General features: G+C 35.4%; 1 protein-coding gene across 6 annotated transcripts in view; it reads right to left on the bottom strand.

The window, feature by feature from the left end:
• Positions 1 to 14,660, bottom strand: part of CRLK1 (Protein kinase superfamily protein) — a 32,886-nt gene extending 18,226 nt beyond the window's left edge. Inside the window, exons 1-5 of one of the 6 annotated variants that reach the window (XM_088859926.1) lie at positions 14,481 to 14,659; positions 14,242 to 14,309; positions 12,501 to 12,863; positions 3,261 to 3,414; positions 598 to 724 (exon numbers count right to left, since the gene is read on the bottom strand). In XM_088859926.1, the coding sequence (XP_088716052.1) occupies positions 598 to 724; positions 3,261 to 3,414; positions 12,501 to 12,814 (595 nt within the window). In that variant the 5' untranslated portion in view covers positions 12,815 to 12,863; positions 14,242 to 14,309; positions 14,481 to 14,659. Of the gene's footprint in view, positions 1 to 597; positions 725 to 3,260; positions 3,415 to 12,500; positions 12,864 to 12,962; positions 13,282 to 14,241; positions 14,310 to 14,389 lie in introns of those variants that run through there. The other 5 variants (XM_088859928.1, XM_020663443.2, XM_020663441.2 and 2 more) reach the window with 5 other exon arrangements.
• Positions 14,661 to 17,537: the final 2,877 nt, after the last annotated feature.

The following is a 17,537-nucleotide window of genomic DNA, read 5'->3' as shown; positions in this document are numbered from 1 at the left end:
TCCATCCAAGTAAGATAGATAGACATGTCAAATTAATTTGATGCTATCGTGAGTTAGATCAAAGGCAGAAGTAGATCATTTATTCCTTTCATAACTCAATATCAAAAACAAAAATTTCATGTAAAGTGTTTGAAAATTTAAAATTAATAAAACCTCTGGACTCATGACAGTGAACATATGTTAAAGAAGGCTGCCTAAAAGAGGCATTTTAATGGTTATAGATACTGAAGAGAACATAGAGACTGATATGGTAATACAGAACACATTAATTGGTTAGATACTAACAATACAGAGAGTAACAATCCAACCAAATCCAAACAATTGATAATATTCTAAATTGTAACAAGTTTCATTTTTCAGAAGGTGATCATGATAATTCAGTATTCCCCATATGTTCACAATTGTACGCATGAACATGCTCTCAAATCACAACTCTCACTGCATAATATTGAAAATCCATATAAGAGATGCTGAAATTAAAGTTTATGAAAGCATCTTCAACTAAAGCTCTGTGGAATGCCATGAAGAAAGCCTCGACATTATAAGCTCCACATGAAAAACAACAAATCCAGAAAAATTGTTAATGGAAGAACTTACTATATAAATGAGACGCAAGACTGCCATTGCTCATGTACACATACACAAGCATGTGCTGACCTTTCTCTGCACAATATCCCACCAAATTTACAAGGTTTCTGTGATGTAACCTCCCAAGGAGAAGAACCTGTGAACAAAACTTAAGCCGGCTTATACAGGTGGAAGAAATTCTATTTTTGTAATTTTTTAACTCACGAATTAGAAAAGTAAAGTTATTGCATTAATGAACTTTTAAGAGCATCAAGCTTGATGACAGTGGCAATAGACAAATTGGAATGGAAATTTACAAGAAAAAAAGAGGGAATAATACAACCAGTTCTTGCCACATACAATATCAGGAGAAGCACAGAGCTGAAAAAATGATTCACCACTAGTATTCCATATCATGACAGAAAAAGGAGAAGAGCTATTCTCAAGCATATGCACTCGCAACCAGGTTGAGTTTCAGTTTACATATATGGGACTTGAAGATACAAGTTCCAGAGATGTTTCTCTGTAACATATTGACTTGGTTGAGTAAGACCACAAGAGAGACCGACATATAGCAATAGACTACAAAGAGAAGAGTTTGTTAGTGTATCTCATATACACTTCCACATGCATATGCTCCCAAAAAAAAAAATTAGCTGACCGTATACTGCATACAATTGATAAGTACAAAGCAAAATACATGTATTTAGAAGCTAAAGTCAATTGTACATTGGTAAAGACTGAGTAAATTATGCAGAAATATTCATATTGTATCAATGTTAATGGGATTAAACTTGGAGTCAATGACCCACTTCACTCAGTTGGAAACATACGAAGTCCAAACAAAAAGAAAAAATACTACATACAGCCACTTAATGAACCCATCCTATTCCATCCCATTTATCAAAACAGGGGATTCTCACAAAGTCATATGGAGAGAACTATTGCTTGTTCCATACAGTTTGTTACCACCATGCCAAAGACGCATGTGCAAACACGAACACTCATGTCGAAAATCAACATGTCAGACTGCCTATTGAAACTTTTCTGTTATACATGCAATGATAACATGTCAGCTATCCACCCAAATCCAGGAAACATGTGTCCAAAACTTGGACCTGTGCATCAAAACTTAGGAACTAGACTTGTGCATCTCCAATACTTCACACACTCGCCTAGAATAAGGACACCCTATATTATCTAAACTTGATACTGCTTATCTATTCAGTTGTTTAATTAAATTATATTTAAATATAAAGGTATAACATCCACATTGTCCAGTACATGCACATGCGTAATCGTAACAGAGATAAGAATTGTCTTTGAGGTCCGAAACAAAGTTATCACTGTTGGGACCAGGTTGGATAATCAGATATGCCTCACTATAAAAAGATCATTTATAGAAGCTAGAGCAAGTATTACATGTGCCTCAGACACACATCATAAAATTTTAACGTTGGCCCATGATTTGCAAAGAATATTATATATATGTCATGGCATAACTCATTAGAAGGTAAAAGGATATGTATGAGAGACAGAGGATTCAGTTCGAAGGCCAATGAAAATAACTTGCTTATTAGCAAAAAAAGACGGGCAATGGAAATAACTGCAATGATGTGGTGTGTGCAAGTTTCTCATTACGGAAAACTAACTCGCCTAAACGCAAGCACGCAAATGAACCCTTCCCCATGTTTGCCTAACCTCTACCTCATAAAGGTAGTTCCATACCTTATAAAAAAAATCATTTGGACAACTTAGTAATCCATTATCAAATGGAGAACATTGCAAATAATCTTCCAAACATCAGAAATTTTTTTTTGAAAGTAAGCAAACATCAGAAATTTATCTTTGCTTTTCTTCATCTTCCGGAAACATCAGTGGGATGTGAACCTTGAAACAATGCTACAGTTCTAAACACCCCAACCATCAAGTCAGGAGCCCTAATCCAGAAGTAATTTTTGTTCCAGAAATTGATCATACCAATGTGTCAATAACAAACTCTAGTGCATAACTGCGGTCTGCAGCTCAGAAAGGATACTTTCCAATTCCATAGCATAATATCCTAAAAGCTTTCTAAGATTCATCCCCAGGTGGTATGCCAGATACCATCAACATACCCAAAACATTTGAGCTTTCATATTCCCAAATGAAGAAAAATTTGGGAACTCCAAAGCTAGTCAAAAGACAGCCACAATTCGGGACACATACTAATGCTTCCAAATGATATATATTTAAATAAACACACTTGAACAGCATCCAATAGAAGATGCAAAAGTTCTCAACATAAGTAAATTGGGTATGAATGCCACAGTGATCAACATAGATGGAAGATTGGATTGGGATCAAGACATGGTAAAATGAAGGTCATTGCAATACAAAATCAAAAGGGATTGTATTCTATGAGACCATTTATCTTTATTACAAGGTCACAACTGCTACTAGCTATTTGATGGGAAATTGGATGGCTTGGAGTGTGGCACAAAGTTCAAAAAAACAAATATTAACTGAGTCTATTCAATGCCACACTTACAACCACCCAATTTGAAATCAGAGATTGATTCTGACCTACTTGTCTTAAAAGTAAATGGTCTCTCTGTATGTTTTTCCAAATCAAAAACTGGGAAGCCCCAACTAGAACATTTCTAATGAAATCTTCATCGAAAATATAAACATCTCCGACTAAATTATTTTACCTCAGTTTGAAACTCTCTTTCTCCTTGCTTAGAATTTGTAGCAAGAACTTTAACAGCCACAGTTTCACCAGTTGCCATTTGGGCTTTGTAAACAGGACCGAAGGCCCCCTCGCCGATTATTGTGGTGAAATTACATGTAGCTTTTTGAAGATCCCTGCATTCCACAAACATGGTCAAACTAAAGGAAAAGCCTTTCTATGCATAAAGTGCAAATATGAAAATTAAAAGAACTAAAAGAAAACGATAGGCCGCATGGTACATTCCAAAAGAAATACTATCACAACAACTAATTTAAATTTGTTGGGTAAATAGCTAATTATTTAAATTTGCTTGTGCTCATTTCACCACAATAATACATATTAGTATTTAGTCACAATAACATGTTCGGCGATAATAACGTCATTCCAAAGAGGACAATGATAACATCACAGAGGAATCAGTCAAATGAAAAGGAGTATGCACATTTGGAAAAACAAGGAAAACAAAGAAATATCTGCACAAAGGACAACCTCAACATTAATGCACGATATATCAATTCAAGAATCTTATAAAAGTGGACCATATAAAAAGCGAATTATATAAAAGGCAGATAGACTTCTTTCTAGTTAAGAAATCATATCAAACATCATGTAAAGACTGTACGGTTATCCAAGGAGATAGTTTGACTATGCAGAATCGGCTCATGGTGATGGATTCTGCATAAAGAGATGGAAGATGAGTGAAATTTATAGGTGTCCAAAAACTAGGTAGTGGAATTTAAAAAGGGAGAAAATAGACTTATTTAAGAATAAATTGAAAAAAGAAGGAAAATGGATTTCTGAGTACAGAGTTAATGTTATGTGGAATGAGATGGTTGGTTGCATTAAGAAAGTGATAAAAGAAGTTTTACAAGAATCTAGAGGGAACCGTAATTGCGATAAGGAAACTTGAGGGTGGAGTGATGAGATTCAAAAGGCTCTTAGCAAAAAATGATCATATTATAAAGCTTGGCAATGAAAATAAAAATGAATAGAACTTAAAAGAACATGAAAATGCTAGGGACAAATGAAGGTGAAAAAGATCTCTTCAAACTAGCAAAAAATGAAATAGTGGAAAGGTAGGGATGTAAATCATATTAAATGCACTAGGAGTGAGGATTAAAGGATGCAGGTGAAGGGTGACGACTCAATGAAAAGTGGCGAATTTATTTTCAAAAATTGTTGAAAGACGAACACTTTTGGAGCACAGCCCAAGGAGAAACCTTCGATATAAATGCACTGAGAGGTAATAGATACAATCGCAGGAGTAGGATATTTGAAGTGAAAGAAGAATTGAGAATGATGAAGATAGGACAGGCTTTAAGACCAGATGGTATCCCTATAAAGGTTTAGAAGTGCATGGGCGACATTGGCATATACTGGCCAACCAAGTTGTTCAACAAAACAATGTTTAAAAAAACGGACCGCCCGAGGCCTAGGTGCCCAAAAAACATTTTCCGCACGCCTGAACTTGGGCGCCCCAACACGGGTGGCTATACCTGGGCGGGCGCCCAGCACAGTTTACGATTTGTTTTTTTTTAACTTCACCCAAAAGGGCAAAGGGGGTCATTTTGACCCCCAAGTTTGTATAAAATAAGTTTAGGGATTTATTTTCAACCCCAATCAAAAAAAAAAAATAAGAAACCCTCAATCTTAAACTTATTTATGAGAATCTAAAGCAATTGTTGAGAATCGAAAATACTTCTTGTGGATTGAAAAAGTTTGTTTTTCTAATTAAAATTATTTTTAGGGTGCTATTGGTGGTATTAGAAGACTTTTAAGTTGATTCGTAGCTCGACTGAGACAGCCAACATCGAAGATCAGAGATTTGGTAGAAAAGATCAGTCTGTAATCTTTATTTGAGATTTATTTTTTCAATTTGAGATGTCTTTTGCAGGGTCTACTAGGGGTGGAGATCCGAGATGAAAATATTGTGTTAACCCGGATAAGAATGACAGAAATAAAATTATGTGCAATTTTCTGTGGACATGTTTCTAATGCCAGCACAAATAGATTTAAGAAACATCTTGCCAGTATTAGAGGGTGATGTTGCCCCATGTAAGAAAGTCCCAGATCTTGTAAAGAAAGAAATTTTGAAGTACATTGAAGCTGAAAAGAGTAAAAAAGTTGCAAAAAAAGAGGATATAGCAAAATTAAACTCAGGGGTTCATATTTTTTATGATAATATTGAAACTGAAGAAGAGAATGATGAAGAGGGGGAAGAAGAGGTAGCCATGGTTGGTACTCAAAGCTCTAAGACCAAGAGGGCTTTTGGATCTAAGAAGGCTCGTACGAGAGGGCCTATAGATAATTTCTTTACACCTAGCCTTGAGACAGTAATTGAGAAAAGCAAGGGAAAGGGGAAAAAACAAGTGACAATTGAAAATAGATTTAAAAAGGAAGATAAAGCCAGGGTGATTCAGTATATTGCTCGGTGGTTTTACCATGCGGGCATTTCTTTTAACACTGCTAGTTTGAATAGCTTCCATACAATGTTGAAAGCAATTAGGCAATTTGGGTCAGGTTTGAAAGCTCCAACTCCTTATGAGATTGGAGAGCCACTACTGAAGAAAGAAGTCGAGTACACTAATGAATATCTCAAGACTCATAAGGAAGGATGGGCTAGATTTGGGGTTTCTTTGATGACAGATATGTGGAGTGATAGGAGAAAGAGGAGTGACATGAATTTATTAGTAAATTGTCCAACAGGTACAGTTTTTTTGTGCTCAATCGATGCTTCCAATGATGTTCATGATGCGTATTATATATTTTCTTTCATTGCTAAGGGTATTGAGGAGGTTGGGGAGGAACATGTAATTCAAGTGGTCACAGATAATGTTGCTTCCAATCTAGCTACAGGTCATTTGCTTCGACAAAAGAGGCCTCGCATATTTTGGACTCCTTGCGTTGCACATTGCGTAGATCTTATACTTGAGGCAATTGGTGAATTGCCTCCTATTAAAGGAATTATTTTTAAGGCTAAGGAGGTTACAATCTTCATATACAGTCACATACTTACCCTTAGCATGATGCGCAAGTTTACAAAAAAGAGAGAGCTAATGAGGCCTGGGGTCACTAGATTTACCACTGCCTACCTTGGTCTACAGAGCATGTATAAGAGGAAGATCGCATTAAGGTTTATGTTTGCTTCAGAGGAGTGGAGTAGGTGTAAGTGGTCTAAAGATGTCAAGGGAAAAAAGACACGCGATATTATTCTTTTGAAATATTTTTGGCGTGGGGTGAAGCATGCGATATTAGTATTTCTTCCCTTGGTGAAAGTCTTGTGCTTGGTTGATGCTAATAAGCCCTCCATGGGCTTTATATATGATGCAATGGAAAGGGTTAAAAATGAGATTGCAGAGAATTTGGACGATGATGCAGCGAAGTATGCTCCAATTTGGGAGATTATAGATGATAAATGGGATAGGCAGCTCCATAGACCATTGCATGCAGCAGGGTACTACTTGAACCCCAAATTCTTTTATGCAGCTACAGATATTGAGTCAAAAGGGGTTATGGATGGCTTTAATGAGTGCCTTGAGAAATTAGTTCTTGATCCAAATATCCAAGATAAGATATCAATTGAAGAGCTAATTTTGTACAAGTGTTTTTTGATGTCATTTGGGAAAGATATGGCATTAAGGTAGAGAAACAAAGACGAACCAGGTAATATTCTTTTGACTTATGTACTTTTGTTTTATAAAATATAAATTTATAATTTTCTTGCAAGTTCTGATAACGTTAAATACCTAAATTAATTATAAAGGTTGCCCACATATTGCAGCCCAATGGTGGAGACAACATGGGAGTAGCGCTCCAAACCTCTAGAAGATGGCTATGCGGATCTTGAGTTTGACAACTACCACAACTACCTCTTCTGGTTGTGAGCGCAATTGGAGTTCGTTTGAGATGGTATTTTACTATTTTAAAGGAATAAAATTTTATATGCTTTTTTTGTTTATAAGTTCATATTCATTTTGTAATATAGATTCATAAAAGGTAAGAAGATCATAGACCTATGGTAGTTACTTATGCATTATTTTTCCGTATAGGTGCATACAAAGAGAAGAAATAGGCTTGAGCAAAAGAAGCTCAATGACTTGGTTTTTGTTAGAGAGAATCAAAGGCTTAAAGAGAAGAAAAACCAGCCCAAGAAGGACCCTATGTCTTCGAAAGACATGGAGAATGCTTCAGATTGGCAAGTTAGTGACCCTGGTACTGAGGAGGTCTTCCCTGGGGAGGGTTTGACATGGGAAATGGTCGAGGAGGCTTCAAGGCAAGCTTCTGATCCTAGGACGTCCACTCGAGCAACTTCTTCTGCTGGTACTTCACGGAGGGAGATAGAGGAAGAGGAGGCAGATTCAGAAGAATCTCTGGAAGAAGAGGAATATGTTGAAGAGGGTGATGATTCTGATGATGACGGCCTCAATTCTGATGCAGATGAAGCAATGAAGATGATGATTCTGATTCTTATTGATGTCTTGATTGTCTTCTCTCTTCTTTTGAAGTAACTTTAATACTTTATTGCACCATCTTGGTTTGGGCTTTAGACATTTGGAGTCTGAACGATTTTGCTTTAGTTATGTGGTTTGCTTTTTGCCTTTTTTGGACTATTTTGTTGTGTGGTTTACTAGTTTTTCTATAGTTTTAAAAGTTAGTTTTGTTGATGACTTGGAGAGTTGAAGACTTGGAATCTTGGATGTTATTATGGTTTATTTTATGGATATGGAATATGCCAATATGGAGAATTTCTGAATTTGAGAGTTGGAGACCTTACAGCCTATTAGACTTTTAAATGTTTTGTAGGGTTCAAATTTTGGAATAAATTACAAATATTGACACAAATATATGCATATATGTGCATTTGGATAACAAATATATAAAAAAAAACTAAGAATTTGCACCTCAAGGCGCCCGAGGTTCTGGGGGCCCTCCTAAGCGCTGGGCGCCAAGCAGGCCACCTAGCGTTTTTTGAAACCTTCCAACAAAATGTTGAGAGCAAAGAAAATGCCAAACGAATAGAGAAAATATATCATGGTACCTATTTACAAGAACACTGGAGACATACAAAACTCTATGAACTATCAAAGGATCAAAATTACGAGCCACACTATGAAGTTTTGGTGGAGAGTGATTGTGCAACGACTGATACATGAAACAAATGTATCAAAAAATCAATTCGGCTTTATGCCAAGGAAGTCAATAATTTAGGCTATTTTCCTACTTAGGCAATTGATTGAGAAGTTTAGGAAAAAAGGTAGAAACCTCCACATGGTGTTTCTTAATTTAGAGAAAGCATATAATAAGGTACCTATAGAATAATTTAGTAGGTGTTGGAAAAGAAAGGAGTCCCTAGAAGGTATGTTGACATGGTGAGAGAGATATACGTGGGAGCACTAACTAATATAAGGACAACTAGTGGAAAGACAAGTGATTTTTAGTGACAATAGGCCTACATCAAGGGTCAGCATTGAGCTCATATCTCTTTGCTTTGGTTATGGATAACTTAACTAGGTATTTGTAACTAGGCATTTATGGGAATACAGAACCATGGTGTATGTTGATCGCGGATGACAAATGAGACTAAAAGTGGCATCAACGCAAAGTTAGAGAGGGATGCTCTAGAGTCTAAAGGTTTTTAGAATTAACTAGACTAAGACAATATATGAAATGCAAGTCTAGTAATAATAGAAGTAACGAAAGTCGTTAAGATTAATGGCGAAGAAATACCTAAAAAAGATTACTTTCGATATCCGGGGTCGATAATCTAGAAAAATGGTAAATTGAGGAAGATATCGCATACGTAGAGATGTACATCGGCAGTTTTATGTGATCGTGGCATACTAATGAAATTAGAGGAGAAGTTTATAGGACACCTGTAAGACCAACCATGCTTTATAAGACGAAATGTTGAGCAATCACGAAACAATATATTAATAAGATGAGTGGAGTTTAGATGAGGATGTTGAGATGGATAAGTGGCAAGACAAGAAAGGATTAACATTAAAAATGAACACATACAAGGGAACTTAGGAGTAGCTCCAATAAGAGATAAAATCAGGGAAAGTACACTTAGGGGGGCTGATCATATGCAGCGCGGACCTAATACAACATTTGTTAGGTAAGTGGGCGGCTAAAAAGGCAAGGGGAAAGCCCAAAAGGACATGGATGGAAGTACTAAAAAGAGATATGCTGGCTTATGGTCTATCTGAGGCTATGACCCTTGATAGAGTAGAATATCAGAACAAGATTCGTGTAGCCAACTCCAAATCGTTGGGTGAGGCTCTTATGATAATATATCAACTCAAGAACATAGAAAAAACTGCAAATGCTTCCTAATGAGAACAACATGATGAAAATGCTTTAAAATGTAGCTTTTGTTAATAAGGACGACTAGAGAATAACAAAAGTGAGCATATAGAGAAAACTGCCTATCATACCAGTGCATGCTCCAACTTTAGGAGTGTTGTTGGAAATACTAGATTCAAGGTTAATTCTTTGTAGTTATATGTTGTACTTATGTTATAAATCTGATATGTTATCAATAAATGAGCAAGGGTACGTCCAACACTATACCCATATAAACTTTGTATAAGGAATTTATCACACCTTTATGAGAATAAAATTTTAGATGATAATCTGCCAATGGTCTAGAGCTGTTCAGCTTTTTCATATAGGAATCTCATCATATTCCCCATTGAGTTTTACCTTTGACATTTCCTCTCCTACTTTCCGTTTTATGTAAATGTTCTTAATTTATTTTATTTTTTTGAAAGTGTTAACTGTATGTAGATGTATTTAATTATTATTTAGAAAAAAGTTAATTGTCAATCAAAAAATCATAAAAAAGAGCAAAGAAAGAAACACTTGTATGGAAGATAAAAATTGTAGGAGCCATGCATTGTTTTACACAAGGGAAGCTGGTCTCCCATGAACTATCCAGACAAAAAAAAAAAAGAGCAATTGGCCTCCCATGAATATGTGAGTCCAATGTTTCTCATGAAAAGGCCAAGAATAGCTCGAACTTAGCATAGTTAAATCATCTCCAATAACCCCAAGCACTCATGTTTCCTTTTCCATCAAAAAACTTCAGGTTTCCTTAAAGCTCTACTTCGACATATCTTATGTCATACTATGGTTTCTTTAGGGTTACCAATGGGCCAAACGACCTAACCAGGCCCTTATTGGCTTGTCCTAGAAAAATAGGGCCAACGCCACAAAATATGGCCCGAGGGCAAAGTAGGGCCGGGCCTAGGCTAGGACCACAAAAGGGCTAGCTCGGTTCAGCAAGGCACAGCCCTTTTTTCCTTACTTTTTCATTTATTTTTTCTTTGTTTGTATTTGGCCCGGTGCCGGCCAAGCTGGGTTTGGGACAACCCAAACGAAAGCTTGGCTGGCCTTGTTGTTAGCCCTATGTTTTTCTTTTGTTTTTTATTTGATAATCAAAAACTTCATGGGAAAAGGCTCTGATGATGATGAATCGAAAATTCATGGCAAGATGAAAGTTACAAAGCAATAACACAGAAAAACTTATTTGAGCAGAAAACAAGGGTCCAACAATATTCCAGCATTCTCAATGCGACATCCAAGTACTCACCCCCCAAACCGTTAATTTTCCAAAAGGCCTTACACATAGTCAGCCTCTCAATGGACATGGCTAATGCCCACGAGCTTGTGAGCAAAGAATATTTCCAACCTCCTCAAAAATAGAACAATACCAGGGAAAACAAAAGATTCGCACAAAAATTCATGTTTACATTTCAAGGGGTCTCCCGAATACCAGTGAGAAAAATCTGATCGAGCGGTCTCCCGAATAGCGGTAAGAGAAATCTGATCTAAGTCCAAGTTTACGCCATCTATGATCACCTCAGCAATCAGCGCTTCCTTAATTTCATTCTTCAATCCATTAAGACTAAGGAGGGAGCACAACTTATCCCTAATAATTGGCAAAATCCCGCAAAAGATAGATAGATAAACCTCAGTTGCCTTCAATGCAACCATTTCAATTGAGTGTGATGCACCCAAGGGAGGCAATGTTAAGGATGCATCCAAGAATTAATAGATGAAACAGAGCAACAAAACTAATTTGGAAAAATAATATTTGAACCATTTCTTTTATGGAAGTTCAAACCAGTAACATGCTATATCATAATATTTCTCTAAACTAGTGTTCAAAAACTCCAACTCAATTTCCAGCTCAGATAGTGCCAAAACTAAGCCAAGTTACCTGACATTTTTACAATTTTGGTGAAGAACTCCACAGTTTTTTAAATTTTGCTAGAAAGCATTTTGTGCATCAAGGTTTGAACTGAAGATTAAGTTCCTTTGCCAAACAAGTTGACTCAAACATGTTAACTGTACATGGATCGTTATTGAACACTTCGCTTAATTTCTGCCTCTCAGCAAGGCGTTCACAGCATTATCAAGAAAAAAACAAGAATAACAATTTTATTTTCCTACATGGCATTGGAGTTACACATGAAAAAAATGTATAAAATGAAAAGGAATCATGTTTTATGTTCACATATCAAGCTTCCATAAATTAGCCAAGCAGAAAGCACCTTAACTAGAGCATAATCGTGCAGGTTATTTATAACAACTGCATCACATTATTGTAGAACATGAAGTAATAAGTACATAGGTATATCTTAGAAATAGAACAAAAAAATATATATTTAAGGACTTTTTGCTTTTGTTTTTTCACTTTAATGGTGTATAAATTAAAGTCATACCTAAGGCTTGCAAAAGTGTCGAGAAGAAATGTCAATACAAGGCTATGAAACCAACGTAGGGAAGAAATCCATATTACATCAAGAAGAAAAATACAACAAAATAGTGCTATCTAGCTTCCATGTCCTTATTCTACATGTCCTCGACATAGCCATAAGCTACCATTCTTTACATTCAAAAATAAAATAAAACAAACAGCAGAAACAAATGAAAGTCATCCAGCTTATCTTCTCCAGAAGAGATTATTAGGAGTGCTCCAAGTCAAGTTGCCCTGTCCAACAAAACATCTAAATAGAAATAGGACTTAGCATATAAGACCACCTTCGGATATTGTAAACTAGAAATCAGTTCATCAATACATGAAACTTATTGTGATGTGCTTGCTATGAACATTTGTGCTAGTTTCTGGAAATATGCATAAAGCAACAGTCACAGTAAGCAAACAACATTTTACAAGTTCTTTATGTACAAAGCCTTAAATAAGAAGAAATACTTGTATGAATATTTTAGTATGCCAGAGACTGAGGTAAAATTCTTCTTCTTTGGTCCTTCCAGCCATAAAGGACGTCCACTTTCAAGAGCAAATTTTGGTGACTCCTGTCCAATTGTTGAATCTGAAAGCATCACACTTGAGTCCTCACCATTGGCACGCATGGGGATAGCTGCCGCCCTCCGTGAACTGCTGTTTCCTATCTGTGCCCGCTTCTTGCGGTACCTAATGCAAAACAAACCCGAAATAGCCAAGAGCACTCCAATAATAACTCCTATAGAAATCCCAATTATCAATCCCCAAGACTCTCCTTTCATTTCTTCAAGAGCAATATCACACTAGCCTGAAATTACCCAACCCATAGTCCTGCAAAAAAGCCCAAAACTCAGAGTACTCAACATGCAGCTAAACATACAATCATCCACTAATTTAAAATAGATAAGAAGGGGAGTAAAAGAAAAGGACCATCATGGTTGTATACTAGACTCATATGCATCTACTTCTTGGCGTAACCATGAAAATCTGATGAAACATGGATCTGAGTGCATTGTAAATTGTGATTTCTCACACAGAGATAGGGACTAAAACACAAGAGTGTAACTGAATTTGATCAGAAGAATTGCATCCAAACAGTTTCGTAAAGCATCTTGGAGTAGACAACCATTAATGCGGTCATGTTCGATAAGTTCAACAAAACATTCTCATGGAGGGCCAAAATCCATCAAATGAACAGCTCAATATCTCCAGGAAATGCCCAATACCACCCAATCCCTTAATCTCCCAGCTGAACAAAAAATACTACCAAGATTTTAATAAAAAATAAAAAAATTAATCCAGGATTAAATATTCATCCAAAGACAACAATTTGTACACCTAATATTAATTCAAAGAAGACACCTAATTGTTGAATTAAGTCTTAAATTTGGAAATCTGATCAATTAAAAATAAATCAAAAAGATTTTCAAATAATCTTCTGATTTAAATCGCTTCCTGATTGGATTGAACAAAAAGTGCAGATCATCTGCATCACATGATCAAGGAATAGTGGAACAGGCTAGAACCTTTAAATCTTTTCACAGCTTATAAATCCAAAGCACCATAAATGCAATACTGCATCTCAAATAAGACATAAAGCAGGAGGACGGGGCAATTCAATCAATTAACATAGGATTTGTAGAGAATTCTTAGATATTAAATAAAAATCTTTAAAGTCAAAACTTGAAGACCATGTCATGAAATCCTATAGTTCACCAAATGCTCATATCATAATACTCACCTGACTTTCATAGAAAAAAAAAAAGAACCGTCATATTCTCAGTAACCACAAACGGATAAACAAGAAACAAGCAAATAGCAGCAAAGGGAACGTCATGATTCATCTCTGCAACTAATGATCAACACGCGTGGTATCAAATGCCTCTGACCGAGAAAACAGAGCTCTAAACCAAGAACTTTATCCATGAAAAACAACTTATAACAATCAACTCAAACAAATTTTAAATCACTCCAACTCTAATTGAAGTTAAAGGGTTTCAAATTTGCGATCAAATTACTTAAGATTTACAGCCCAATTTATGCTCATCGGACCTAATTTCATTGCAAATAAGGAGCAGTGAAACGTAATCACAGTCTCCATTACAATCAGACAAACACTGCCCCACTCAACTCATTTCAAAAACTTGAGACGAAAGGGGAGATACTGGAGATTAAGAAAACAAAAACAAATCAAAACACACAAACTAACCGTCACTTCAAAGGAAAAGCGAGGACTTAAAGGTCAAGTTCAAACCATCACTTTTAACGTTCATAATACTGCAGATCGAAGCAAGTTCCAGATCAAATGCACTTATTATACACAAAACGAAGCGAAGAAGAGAGGAGAGAAAAGATACTTGCAATGTTAAAACAGCGACTGAAGACTCCAAATGAGAGAGAGAGATAATGATAGAGAGAGAGGAGAGAGAGTGAAGGATGCAGATATACAATGGACTATTTTTGCATTGGAGAGAGAGCGGGGAGGTCAAGAAACAATGGCGGCATTTCGCAGAACGCGTTGAAGAGAGCGAGAAACTGGAACAAGCAAGGCAATGAAACAATTTTTAAATCCCGCGGGTCGCCGTTGATCGCATAAAACTAGAATGCAAGGAATGGGAGACGGGCTTTAATAATGTAATTGTTAAATGGATACTATCAGATACGGGGTTCAACTCCCTATAATTTCATAAACGGTGTCAACACTATAAATTTTACTTAAAGGTATATTGCAAAATGATTTTATTGATAAGGTACTTACTACAAAAAAAATATTTAAAAAATCTCTATCTACACTAGTGTATTGTTGAAAAACCAACCATTAAAGGTACTTTCAAATTGCTAAAAATATATCTTAATTTTTTATTTATTGTAAATAAATGTCAAACTTTTTATTTTATTTTTTTCACTTTTTGTGTTTTTTTTGTTAAAATAACATGTACGGTATTCTAAGAACTGTGAAGACATCACGATAAACGCACTTTGGGTTGGTCCTGGGCGGTTTAATGTTATGAGGCATCATGACACTTAAACAGCCGTGATGGTCATTAAGAGGCATCACGGCACTTAAAAAGCTATGATGGTCATTAAGAGTTCTTATGCCTCGTGATGAAGAAAACATTAAAAGTACTTAGATAACCATGATAATATCTTTGTATTATATAATAAATCATCACGGTTCTTTAAGTGCTATGATACTTCAAAACTAAATTGAACTTACAACCTACCATGACCATCACAGTTTTAATCGTGATGTCTTCACGGTTCTAAGACTATCGTGAAGGCTATTTTCGTTTTTTCACCCAAAAAAGGGGTATGAATGAGGTTTTCGAATGTTTGGGGTTTATTTCTTATAATTTAAAATTTTAAAGTATAGTTTTTATGATTTCTCTAAACTCTTTTTATTAATCAATTACTCAAATCCAAAAAATATTTAAAAACTTTCTACCTACTCATGTTTGGTGTTGAAAAGCCAACAATTAAAGGTACTTTAGTAATTTTACTCCCTCAATGGGGTACTTAAGTGATTCGATGAAGGCATTTTGGGGGATAAATTATCAAGTCACTAATCGTTTGTACTTATCAAGGTTGAACATGGGCAATTTAGAAACTTTTTGATTTTTTTAAGAAGTACCTAATTGATAGAAAATTAAAAAATGTACCCTCACATGTAATTTGTATTATTTTGTCCCTGCAAAGATATTGTAAATGGATTCAACCCATTTTTTGAGATTTTCCCTATTATTAATTAACTATTACAAACATATAAATTTGGTAAGTGACCTTTATAAATGATGAAAATCGGCCACCAATCTGCTCAATAATTTTCTTCTTTTTTGGCCTTTTTGATTGGGTAACTAGTCACTTTTCGAGAGATTGCAATTACAGTGTAGAAAAGAAAAAGGGAAAAGTATAGATACCCTTGGATCCAACTTCCTACTCATGTTCACCCACTATAATTTTTTAAACACACCACTAACTTTAATATTATTTATTTTTGTACCAATATACATGTCCGGCTTCACTTTAAACAATGATACCTGTCTGGTATATTTTTGGTCTTTATTGAAATTGGTTCGTCACAAATTGCAATTCATGTCCCTATTGAAGCTGATATCGCATACACTGTGCTGGCTTGAATTTTTTCATGAGATAAATAAGTATTATAAGGGAATTTTTATCCTAAAAAACTCTTTGTTTTACTTGAGGGCGTGTGTAAAAATAAATATTATCAAGTATAGAATGTATTGAGAACGGACATGCCAAAAAAGTTGGATCTTAGAGGGTATTGTTAATTTTCCCTAAAAGTGAAGTCAAAGCTACGACCCGTTGACCACCAAGGAAGGGAGCGATACGCCCTTCCTACTCAAGGAAGACATCTAAAAATTGTTCTGCATTCTTTTTGTAGCAATGAAGTAAATGCATATGGTGACCTATTAAGATGTCCCTAATCCGATAAAAAAAGGGGTAAGTCTCGGAGGAATTTGTCTATACCTCTTAGTCCACTTAATCACATGTATGGAATTATCTATTATGTTTGTTCTGCGTTTCAGAAAAGTATAAAACGAGACCATTTACTTTTGATATAGGGTGGCCACATTAATGTTGACCATTAGATGTGAAATTGGGTGGATGTAATTATTCTATTGATCAAGCTCAAACATCAAAATAAATTTTCTCGAATTTCGTAACACATCCAAGCTGTCAAATTTCACATCAAATGGTTGTAAGTAATTGTGACCACCTTGTATCAAAAGTAAATGGTTTCATTATATACAATCCCTTTTTTTTTAAGTTTCTTGAAATGATGGAAATGAGCCCTTACGCCTTCCTTGTGTCATGTATGAAAGTAGGCCAATGAAAAAAGAAGGTTAATAATAACATTGAAAAAAAAAAATAGGGAAAAAAAAAGAAAAAACGGACGTTTCATATTCAATCCCATGAGATACACCTTAGAATTGATTATTGGTGCACTATATCTTTACCATCTTGGGAAAGGGGCTTGGTTTGTGGTGGTAGCACCCCACACCCTAGTCACTACGTGTGGTTTTTATTTCTAATGACACCTTCCCACTTACACTTTCAAAAAACTAACACCTAAAATGTTGAAATTAGCCCACTAACTCATATTTTAGTAGCTAGGGGGGGGGGGGGGGAGCATCTTTGAAATTAAACCCTTGAAACTAAATATTCTAGTTGAACCTTAGTGGACATAAGCTGATCTATATAAGCATCAAAGATTTTAAAAGGGAAGCATTTTGGTTTTTTGAAAGATCCAAAGAAAGTCTTTGGGTGTGATTTTAAAACTATATATATATATATATATATATATATATATATATATATATATTAGCATTTTATGTTAGTTTTTTTGGGATTGTATACAATGAGACCATTTACCTTGATACAAGATAGTCACAATTACTTACAATCATTCGATGTGAAATTTGATAGCTTGGATGTGTCACAAAGTTCGAGAAAATTTCTTTTAAAGTTTGAGTTTGGTCA

Source organism: Amborella trichopoda, chromosome 2 (genome assembly GCF_054954075.1).
Source record: "Amborella trichopoda isolate Santa Cruz 75 chromosome 2, AtrichopodaSantaCruz75HAP2 v2.0, whole genome shotgun sequence".
NCBI lineage: Eukaryota > Viridiplantae > Streptophyta > Magnoliopsida > Amborellales > Amborellaceae > Amborella > Amborella trichopoda.
Note: the sequence above shows the minus strand (reverse complement) of the source record. Positions and strands in the feature narration are given on the sequence as shown.